The sequence below is a fragment of the Pinus tabuliformis genome, chromosome 4_1, assembly GCF_031772625.1.
Source record: "Pinus tabuliformis cultivar Carrire ecotype Pingquan chromosome 4_1, CPIR1, whole genome shotgun sequence".
NCBI lineage: Eukaryota > Viridiplantae > Streptophyta > Pinopsida > Pinales > Pinaceae > Pinus > Pinus tabuliformis.
Window position 1 is genome coordinate 144,974,848 of NC_142303.1, and position 11,970 is coordinate 144,986,817.

General features: G+C 39.5%; 1 protein-coding gene across 1 annotated transcript; it reads left to right on the forward strand.

The window, feature by feature from the left end:
* Positions 1 to 7,604: 7,604 nt before the first annotated feature.
* On the forward strand, positions 7,605 to 10,575 carry LOC149174619 (putative galacturonosyltransferase-like 7). Its single transcript, XM_089419362.1, has one exon. The coding sequence runs from the start codon at positions 8,622 to 8,624 to the stop codon at positions 9,741 to 9,743; it is 1,122 nt and encodes a 373-aa protein (XP_089275488.1). The 5' UTR covers positions 7,605 to 8,621; the 3' UTR covers positions 9,744 to 10,575.
* The last annotated feature ends 1,395 nt before the right edge of the window (positions 10,576 to 11,970 follow it).

Consider the following 11,970-nt stretch of genomic DNA (forward strand, 5'->3'; position numbering starts at 1 on the left):
GGAATGCATAACTTTCCCAAATGATACAAGAGTTGGTCCTTAACATGATAATCCAATTCTTCTACTTGTTTGACATAACTTAAAGTTGCATATACATCTTTAAAATCTATATCTTGAGCATACTGTTCAATGTAGCTTTCATGCAATACTGAGTTATGCTTAAGTATAGTAGATGCATTTATAATTAGTTTGGACAACATATCTGCAACTTTATTGTGTATGCCCTTTTTATATCTGATGACTAGATGAAACTGTTGTAGAAATCCCATCCACCTATAGTGTCTCGACTGCTGTAATTTAGTTTGTGAGTGCAAATATTGAAGTGGTTGATGATCAGTTTGTATAACTGTTTCTTTGCCCAATAGGTAATGTTTTCACTTTTTCACACTCTATACTAATGCATACAATTCTGTATCATATGTGGGATAATTAACTACTGCAGAATTAAATGTCTCAGAATGGTAACATATGGGTTTACTGTGTTGCATCAACACTGCTCCCATGGCATAGTCACTGGCATCTGTTTCAATCTCAAATGGTCTTTGAAGATCTGGAAATGCTAGTACTGGTGCTATACTAATCTTTTCTTTCAAGGTGTCGAAGGCTTTCTGCTGTTTGCCTCCCCACTGAAACACCTTGTTCAATCCTGTCAAAGCATGTAAGGGAGCTGCAATCAAGGAAAAGTTAGCAATAAACTTTTTCCAATATTGTGCTGCTCCTAGGAAGCTTCTAACTTCTGTAGTAGATTTGGGTTTATGCCATTTTACAATGACTTCGACCTTAGAGGGATCTATCTTCTATTAACCACCCCCTACAATATGACCTAAATAATTCAACGATGTTTTGCCAAATTCACATTTAGATAACTTCACATAGAGATATTCTTTTTTTCAAAACATCTAGAGTTTGATTTACATGCTTCAAATGTTCTTCCCATGTTTTACTGAAAACAAGAATGTCATCTAAATATACAATTACAAAATCATCAATAAAAGGCCTGAGTACATCATTCATTACTCTCATGAAAGTGGCAGGAGCATTAGTTAAGCCAAAAGGCATAACTACCCATTCATACATCCCTTGCTTTATTTTGAAAGCAGTTTTCCATGCATCTTGTTTTGCTACTCTGACCCGATGGTAGCCACTACGCAAGTCCAACTTGGAAAACTAAACAACTTCTTTCAACTGATCTAATAGATCATCAATGCAAAGAAGGGGATAACGATTCTTGATCGTTATTTTATTCAGTGCTCTGTAATCAATGCACATCCTCCACGAACCATCTTTCTTTCTCACCAACACGATTGGAGATCCGCATGGTGATGTGCTTGGCCTTATGTACCCTCTTTTGAGCAGCTCCTGTACCCGCTTCTTGATTTCTGCATTCTCTAAAGCAGATAACCTGTACATTCCGATGCTAGGTAATGGAGCATCTTGCTGCAAATGAATATCATGTACAATTTCCATTTTGGGTGGCAGACCTTTAGGTTCTTGAAATAAGATATCATATTCTGAAACAACTTTTTCTAAATCAGCTTTCTGTTTAGCATCACAACCCTCAAATACATTGGTTTTATCAGGGGTCTTTTCCTTTACAACCATTAGTAAAAATGCTTGCATGAGTTTACATTTTTTTCATCTACTCTGAGTTAATGACAGTGTAGTTATTTTTGAGCTGATGAACTCTTACAATATATTCTATTCCATCTTTTGTGAGTTGATACTTATTTTCAGCGCTATAGAAAATGGCTTTTCAATCATACAAGTAAGGACTTCCTAAAACAATATCACATATATCCAAGGAAACTATATCTAACTCAACCTCATCTACAAATGTTGACCCAAATGAAAACCTAAGTTTACATTGTCTAGTCACTTGTAGCTTTGTTTTATCACATACCCAACCTAATGGATGTGGCTTCTTGTGAGGTGTGGTTAGTAGTCCCAACTTCTTTACAATTGCTTCAGAAATCAAGTTTACTTGAACCACTATCAAATAAAGTATCAATCTTTTGATGCTTGGAAATAACTCTAATATGAAAAAGATCATGTCTTTTCCTCTCAATTTCTTCATTATCAATAGTTTGTGCAGAATTACTAGTAGATGCTTCAGAATTTTTACCTTTTATACCTGTAGCTGTGACTGTTGTTTCATCACCTGAGTCTGACCCCAAATCTTTCTGAATAGCAGCAACAATCTTCTTCTTCTTGCCATCGAACTTCTTGGGTTTCAGCTCCGGATGCAAAGACCAGCAATGTTCATCATCGTGTCCACCCTTCTTGCAGTGAGTGCATGAAGGTTTGTCTTTCTGTACAGTATTTGCCTTCCTCTCTTTCCATTTCTGCTTCCTCTTTTCCTTGTTCTTGCTTGCAATGGGTTTTGATGATCCCCCAATCTCTGGGTTCACATTCTTGCCTCTAGCCTCTAGATGTGTAGCTTGAACAGATACCTCATCTATGCTAGTAGGGTTAAACATGAGAATGGTGTGCCTCAAATAGCTGTGTAGACCACCTATATACTTCAACAAAGTTTCAGGTGAGTCTAGAGAAATGCCTAGAATTAAAGCTCTTTTTCTAAATTCCTGGGTATAGCTTTGTACACTTTGCCCCTTTAATTGGCGAAGAGTTTGCCAACTCATCATGGCTTGCTGCATATAAGCTAGTGGATAGAATTGTTTTTTAATGGCAGAAACAAATTCACTCCAGGTAGAAAGAATTTTACCATGCTTCTTCAAATCAGCTTGTGTCCTGCCTTCCCACCACACTAGGGCAGTTCCTCCAAGGTGAAGGCTAGCCAACTGAATCTTTCTCCTTTCTGAATCGATGTTCTGCACTCTGCAATACACATCAATCTGTCTAATCTAGTTATCTAGCTTTTTTGCATTTAATTCTTTATCATATATTGGCAAATCAAATTTTACATCTAATTTAATCAATGGGCTAGAAGGAGGTGTTGATAGAGAAGGTTCTTTTCCTTTCCCTTTGCCTTCAAAATGGCCATCTAGAAGAGGTTCCTTCGTTCCTTTGTCTTGTTTGAAGGTTGAAGAATCTTCACTTCAACATTTCTTAAATTCTCGATACATCTCTCCTACCATGGCTCTCATGGTCATGAAAATGTCCATGAACTGAGAGTCTGATTCCAAGGGACTTTCTTCTGCCATTTTCCTCCTAGGATAAACTCTTCCTATTTCTGGGTTAGTCTCAACCAATTCTCCTTCTCCTAATTTGAGCGTTGACCTAGTTATCATTCACCAATCCACCACAAGCTTGTCTAACCTTAGCAACCTAAAGCTCTGATACCACTTGATCTGATAATGAGATCTAAGACAATTAATAAGGTATTACAGACTCATGTGCATGGATTTTTCTATGTTATTTTGTGCAATGGATCGATAAGATTGCGAAATACATAGACAATGAAGCAGTAAAGAAGCATAATAGACAACACACATAAATACAACAAGTTTAATAAGGAGTTCACCCAATACCCCTGGGCTACATCTCCTGGTCCAGCCTTCAGTGGTGATCTCTCTATTATGTCCTCAAAACAGAGTGTTACAACCTCGAGCTCAATTTGAGCTTCACATAATAGATACAAACAATAAGGCTTTACTTGGATCCCCCAAGTCTCTTTTGAGTTCACAAACTCTCATCACTGACTCTCTGTCTCTGTTGCTTTGTCTCAACACTGCCTGCACTACTGCTTGCCTTTGTCTTCTGTTTTCTGTGGCTTTAAAGCCAATCTGCTCTGCCTATTCGTTTCTTCTCGGCTTTCCGTCTCCCGACCTCTGTCCTCTCAAATCCCTTTTCTAGTGTTAAACAATCATTGCATAATGCCTTCAGGGGAGCTGGCCACCTATTTTGCAACGGATGAGTGCATCAGGCCTTCGAAATCCTTGAATCGACCATTTTTTGTTAACACGGAGAAACGTTGCAAAAACACAGAAAATCCTCCAAAACATTGTTCAACCGGACTTCAAATATTATGAATTTGCTTTATAACTCCTATCGGGTCCGCCTTGGTATTCTCCACCGTTGATTTGGGAGATCTAGATCCAACGGCCGTGGTTTATTTCAGGCAGTCCTTTTGTACGGGGGTTAACCACCCGATGAGGGTGGTTTCCTCTCTCCTCACCCTGGACACGTGGCAACAAATGTATGGTTTCGGGCGGAGCTCGGCTCAAACCGCTTTCCGCCTTTGGCCCTCCGAAATCCTGCCTGTTTCATGGATTTCCTTTGTATTGAAAATACATTAAAAACATTGAAAATATTGTTATCAGACTTGAAATCATATGTAACAGTATTAATAAGCCCTTTTGGGTCCTTAATATTGCATCAACGCTTGATTCTTTATATTTTTTTTATTTAACGAAAATTGCAAATACAAAGGAAATTGATGTTTCTCGGATATCAAACTTCGTTTATAATTGTTATCGGGTCTGGCCATCGCATCGCATATATGTATATGTATATAACCCCGCTCCATTGTATTTGCCGATAACAATTTTGCAATGCAACGTGGGCCGTTGATCTGCGCGCTTGATCGACGGTCCTCATTGACCCCGCTCATTGCAGTCGCATATATCATGGGGTCTCTGCCGACAGCCTCCCTTTGCCACTACCGATTGCGATTTACCGATCAGATATGGACCGTTGATCGACCAGATCTGACGGCTATTGTGCATCACTCCTTTGATTGCCGATAAGCCTATTTTCCACTATTTCTTGGTGTTTTTGGGTCCCGATAGTGTTTTCCGTTGTTTTCTGAAGGTTTTCTTATGTGATTGTTTTTATCTTTTAAGCGACTTTGAAGACTTAGAGAGTTCTTGGATCCATTTTGGATTAACAACTTTCTTCATGCATAATATAGGCAATTGATTCATGCTTTTCTAGTTTATGAAAATGTATCTTGTTGCATAGTTCTTGGAAGACACACATGTTTTAAGCAAAGCAGGTACTTCAGGAGGAGATCCAGACTTCATCACTAGCAGCCACCTTCCACTTCATCCACCTTAGCCATCTCTTGTTCCACCATCACCCTCACTAGTTTTTTTTTATCATTTTTCATTGAAATTCCCCTAGTTACATTGAGCGAATCTAGCCATCTCTTATCTTGGATATTGACTCTTGAGTGCTCCTAGACTTTCTAACACCCCATTCCACTCATCATACACCTTTCCCAAGCTTCCCAACACCTCCAACACCTCACAATTAGCTCTCGGTTGTATCCTGTAGGTTTCCTGTAATTCATCCTGTAGGTTTTCCTGAAACGGCTTGTTTTGAGGCCAAATTGATGGGAAACCTCTAGGAAGTCACAAAAAGCCTCCTAGGACCCTTCCACACCATCCAACCACTCCATAAACCTTCTAGCCATCCTCCATCACCTTTCATTCACCTGTCACATCCACAAGAACAATTAATTTGCATACTTGATTTTGCCTAAAAAACAAAAAAAAGTGAAAACAGATTTAGTTTAGTTTTTTGCTTACACACTAGTATGGTTTGATGCTCTTTACTTTTGCAGCTTAGATAGTAGCATTTGTTTAGTGTTGATTTAGCAATTCTGCTTAGCATAATTGTTTAAATGGTTAATTAAGATATGGTGTGAGTTAGCAGTACATGTCGTTTTCTTCATTATTACAGTAGAGTAGCTCTCTTAGAGTAGATTTGTTCTTCTTCCATCAAAGAATCAAGCTTCTTCTGACTCTATAGAAGTTTGGCTTGGAACCCTTGGGGTCTCTCGCCGAACGAACAGTGACAACATGCAGTTCCTTCATTTTTACTTGTGCATATAGCACTGTCACCTCCAAGTTTGTACGAACCCCAGGTTGTTAAGTAAAGTTGGTCGCCGAGGAGTTGTAGCATCCTTGCTGCAATACTGGCGCTCATCACGAGGGAGAGAGGAGAGATAGAGGGAAAAGAGAGAGGTAGAGAGGAAGAGGGAGGGAGAGAGGAGAGATAGGGGAAAAGAGAGAGGTAGAGAGGAAGAGGGAGGGAGAGAGAGAGATAGACATGGAGAGAGTGTGTGTATGTTTGGGGGGTGAGATAGAGAGAGGGAATAAGAAAGAGACACATAGATACAAATATCGAGATTATATAGTATTATATAACCAGCCTAGATCCATTTTAACCCATGATCTATCAAGCGCTGAGAGGGATCAAATCTCTCGAGGTGCAAACTTTTCCTCAAGTTTTGCACTCAAAAATGAGGTTTGCACATCGAGAGATTGGATCCTTCTCATGATAGATCCAGGTTAAGATGGATTTACGCTGGTTGATTATAGTTGAGTTAGAAATACAATTATTTGAAAAAGATTTATTAATTTGACTAATATAATTTGGAAAAAAAAATTATAATTTTTTTTAAACAAACATAAAATTTAATTTAATTTTTAATTAAATTTATCATATATAAAAAACTTTATTAAAAATTTATATATTTAAAATTTTAATTATATTTTTATTTTAATATAAAATAAATGGATAAATTTAAAGAAATTTTTAGCTAGTTGAATTAGAAATATATATATATATTTTAAATAAATTGCTTTGACTCCATCCAAAAAAATTTAATATAAAAATCAAATTTATCTTTAACTAAAATTTTATTTAATATATAAAAATTCATTTAATATATAAAAATTCATTGAAAATAATATATATATATATATATATATTTTTTTTTTTTTATTTAACAAATGTTAGAATGTTTTATAAAGATTACTTGTATTTGACCATAATTTGCTGTGTCGATGAATGAGAATAAAATGAAAAAACAAAAAGAAGAGAAACAAAATGGAATACCATGAGAATAAAATGGAAAAACAAAAAGTAGAGAAATAAAATGGAATAATATCAATAACAGAAAGGAAAACCAGGATTTTCGGAATTTCCGTCATGTTGGCGAAAAATCGTAACGTGTTTGGAAACAGTTGACGGCGACAAATGACGGAAATTAAGGCATCACTGAAAGTAGAGTACCAGTTGAACATCATCACGACTGAAGTTCAGATGCCTTGTTTGAGAAGAATACGGTGAATTTGCCAGCAAATGTTGGGCATCAAAGAGCGTCGGCAGCGCCTGACACGAGGCCTGGAGTTTCCTGTCAACTGACGTGGTCGACTGCAGCACAGGGCTCACCACCGACTCTCCCTTCCCTTTTACGTTGGAGACGATGAACGGGAATGATTAGAATAATATTTAGTCGACTTGTGCAAAAATAAAAAATGGCCACGAAAAAAATGTCATATTCCTGTTTCATCATGCAAGCAAAGCATGAGAGGACCAGGCCACTCTCATTCACTCGCGGTGTCGGTGTCGAAATCTTGAAAACCGACACGAGGACACCAGACCTCGACGAACCCGTCCACTTAACTGCTTTCACCGGCTATTAACTCGTGACTCGTGAGGCTCCGCTCGCCTGGCCAGCTTTTAAATACCGGAGAGTGACAATTAAGTATGAGTTGAGGCCAGCCTGGAGGACAGTATATGCAGGTGTACGAATACGTATATATATATATATATTGTGTATCGAAATATTCTTCTGACGGAATTTTAAATCTGACCGGAGAAGCAGGGAGGTTTGACGGGAGGCGGAAGCATTGGCTTTAGAGCATGTGTACTGGTTTGGCAGGGAGACAGCTGGCTCTTACCCTAGTTTGGCGAGCCGGATAACGTTCAAACTCGGTAAGCGAGCAAGGGTTTTTAAGCAAGATTTCCTCATGATTTGTGGCTTTAATCCATTTGATCGGCCCTGCCTTTTGGTGTTCTGGCTTCTTCTTGTTCTACTACAAATAAGCATATGCTATTTCAATATTTTTGGCGATTATTTTTAATATATTTATATATATATTTTAGTTGTTTGTATTCTATGGTGGAGAAGGGGCGTTGCAGGCGAAAGAAAGCAGAGGACTGTAGTGCACAACCGTGCACACGGTCAGCTGCGTTTATTGTTCCAAAACGGCTCTGCTTGCTTATTTCACTAAGCGCCAGGGCGTCAAATTTCTTGATTCGGCTAAAGATTTAATGATCCGAGCCTTCTGTTGAATTGCCTTGCAAAAGATCTTCAGAGCACTTAATTCTTTTGAGGTTATTCTTCAGATCCAGCAATTTTTTTAGGGGAAATGATTCTTGAAGATTTCTGTTGACATTTTGACGCTCCTGTGCTTTAAGGGAAGGTGTAGTTGTGTGCATTTTTCTTTAATCCGTGGGCCAAAGCAATGCTGCATTTATAGTTGCCGATATACGTTGCAGCAATATCTGGCTGCTTGAGGATTGCAGCTGGATAGGGATAAATCTGTGGTTTCGTTTGTGGCGGATCAAGTGCTTGACAGACGGCGAGCTGGCAGGTGCCTTGTTGAAAACCTTTGAGCATTTTGATGCCGGGGCCGTTGCAGATTGGCGTTTTTCATCGCTTGTTTTGTGGTGGTTTCGGCATTTTGTGGCTTTAATGCTGAGAGAATCGCAGAGGACTTCAAGATTTTGCAAAGGTGGAGTAATTGAAGAGATTCACGCTGGCTGAGTTGAGGGAACTGGTACTTCTTGCGTCCCTGCTGCTGCGCTCGAAATATTTCAGCCGCAAGCAGCGGACATTGAAGTGCCAGGAGCTTAATAGAGAAGCAATGGCGTGGTTCATAAGAATGTGGGGGTTTTCGTTTGTTGTGATTTTTATTGTCATTGTTTTCCCTTCGCAGCAGTCATGGTCTCCGGCGGAGGCGATTCGGTCGTCTCCGCTCGATTTCCAGCGGAACGGAGAGGGCTTTAAGTTAACGGCAGTTCCGAATCAGCTGACGTTCAGCGATTTTTTATTTTCCTTTAAAGAGGCACCGGCATTTCGAAATGGGGGAGAATGCCCCTTATCTGGCCTCAATGGAACGGTTTGTGATCCTGCGTATGTGCATATAGCGATAACTCTTGATGCCGAGTACTTGCGAGGTTCGATCGCTGCCGTGCTCTCTGTTCTTCAACACGCTTCTTGTCCGGAAAACGTCTTCTTTCATTTTCTGGTGTCTGGAATGGAGACGAAACTGCAGAATCTAGTGAGATCCACGTTTCCTTACCTGAAATTCAAGGTTTATTCTTTCAATGCAGATCTCGTTAAAGGCTTGATTTCCACTTCCGTTAGACAGGCTCTGGAACAGCCTCTAAATTATGCTCGCAACTACTTGGCGGGCATGCTGGAGCCTTGTGTGGAAAGAGTCATTTATCTCGACTCCGATCTCGTTGTGGTAGACGATGTGTCGAAGCTGTGGAACATCAGTCTGGGGGCTCGAACCGTGGGCGCTCCGGAATACTGCCACGCCAATTTTACGAAGTATTTCTCGGCTGCATTCTGGTCAGACGAAGAACTTTCCAGAACATTCCAAGGTCGGAAGCCCTGCTATTTTAACACGGGGGTAATGGTGATCGATCTGGCTAAATGGCGGCTGAAGAATTACACGGAGGAGTTGGAGCACTGGATGGAGGTCCAGAAGGAGAAGCGGATTTACGAGCTGGGATCGTTACCACCATTCCTTCTGGTTTTCGCCGGAAGTGTCGAGCCGGTGGAGCACAGGTGGAATCAGCACGGGCTAGGTGGGGATAATGTGATTGGAAGCTGCCGGAATTTGCACCCTGGACCGGTAAGTTTGCTGCATTGGAGTGGTAAGGGCAAACCGTGGCTGCGCCTGGACTCGAAGAAACCCTGCCCGTTGGATAATCTATGGGCCCCTTATGATCTCTATGTCTCGTCATCTCAAGCTTAGGAGGAAATCGAGGCTCCTGATGGTGAGGGGGCTTGGTTTAAAGCTCTTGAGCTGCTTGCTATATTTTGACAGCCTGAAAGCTCGGCCGATCTTGGGGATTTTCTGTTGAACACAGCTATTATTTCTGTCGTTATCTATGATTACCATTTTAGAGCTTATTTTCTCTAAAAAAGCAGTCAGTACTCTGAAGAAGCACTGCACAGATATTTTTTCATCCTCATCAGAACTCGCCATTGAAGCAGCAGCAGCAGCACCATAATGACACATTCTATGGCCCTAACAGAGGTTTGCCCTTCGTATCTTTGCAGCTTAGCCTTAGTTGTAAAGATTGATTAATAAAAGATTCGCAATTATTCTACTGCCTAGGGGGATTTAAAGGCTTCCTTGCTCAGGAAGTTCGCCATTTTTATCACAGTACAGTCGATGATTATGATGCTGACGATGAAGATGATGATTATTGGCCCTTTTTGGATATCAATTTATTTCATTTCAGCCATTTTTTTGTAATAAGCGGATACACATGGTCTTGGTCTTGGGCATGCACATTCTTTTGTTATATTGCATTCATTCCTTGTGACTATATGTCGGTTTTGGGTTCTGTTAGCAGCTGCGAATTCGTGAGGGATTCCTTCTGAATTCACCTTCTTTGTATCGTTTGCCAGCAGAAATCTTGATGTATCTTGGACACACATTTATTTCGTGGCTGTCTAATTGATTAGTAGCCTCTTACCCTCCCTCTATACGCTACGCTGGGGCTAAGAATGTGATATTCCCATTTTCTCCAGAACACACAATATTAATGGTACTTCATCATGTCATTTTTATAGATTTACTTGTCATGATTCATATGACTATTCCAATTACTTGTTATTACACACCATTGTATTCTGTTTATTGGCAGAACTTGATAACAGTGTTTGCTGACGAATTAGTCTGATGCTTTTGTACAGTTCCCTCTGTACTTTTTGGTTGGATTTCATCTCTAACTGCTCATAGTTTTTGGGTTGGATTTGCTGACTTGCAATATTTTTGTGGTTTCGTTGGCCATACGGATAAGAGCCACTTTTCCTTTCCTGAAAAGTAAATTCGGGAATTTGATAGGCTAATTGAGGGTTTGGTTGAATTAGGTTAATTGAGGATTTGGTCGGATGTTGCAGGACCAAAATTCCAATACCAGTCATGCCGAGAACTACAACGGTTACTAAGAATTGGTGTCCTAATCAAGTGGATGTCAAAATCCTAAACCGGTAAGAGTTTACTAATAATCTATATTCAGGTCTGGAAGGATTAACTTAATTGAGTGGACAAAGTCAATCTTTCTAGGTTTTATTTTCAACTTAGGGGCTTTTTAAAATTTGTTACGTGCGAGTGGTTTAAAATGTCTGAAAATCCTAAAGTTGGAATTATAATTTCCGAAAAATTCTTATTGAATTTGGAAAATAACCCGCCGAATTTGTTTATTTGTTAACTTATTCCGTTGAGAAATATTAATATGCAACTTGACTTTTATCCCCAACAAAAACACGCAACTTGTTGAATTGATATTGAAGTAAGTTATGAGTGGCACAGCGGTCAACTAGTGTATTAACGTTCACTTTTCGAGGAGTGAAAAATCGGTTCATTGTGTGTGGGAGTCAGGGTTTGGTGGACTTGAAATGTCTATGCAATAGTTATGAATGGGATTGGATTACTTGAGATGTAAGCAAAGTGAGCAAAAGCTTTATGGTGGAATCGGAATATGTTTATTTGTTGGAGATGATGTGTGGTCCGTGTCTTTCGACTACAATGTCACGCGTTTGAAGAGCACGCATTTTTATAGTGAACAATAATAAATAGCAGCATTGGAAGATGTCGTTGCTCTTTTGGCAAAGTATCAGCTGGAGTACTAACCTCACCCGTGATTTGGTATGACAACGAGAGAATCAATCCATTATCTAATGATTTTGATGGAATCTACTAAGTATATAATTCTTATTTTGTTGGTAAAACCATAATTACAAGGTGGTTTTGTGCCAGCTATGACCCAGACAGGGTGGTATCGTTATACCGCCTAGGAATACGAGCTTTTCAACTTTTATCTGAAGGCAGGAATCGTTGCAGAACAAAGTTGCGGAACCATGCTACACTTTACCGTTGATGTCATACTGGCAACTTGTATGGAGCAAAAAGAAAACGCTGCCGCTGCAAACAGGCATAATCGGTTTTCAGATATAGTTTAAGAAAATAG

Bases quoted from the DNA above. Each gene is read 5' to 3' on its own strand.
- LOC149174619 (XM_089419362.1), top strand. From the start codon at position 8,622: ATGGCGTGGTTCATAAGAATGTGGGGGTTTTCGTTTGTTGTGATTTTT.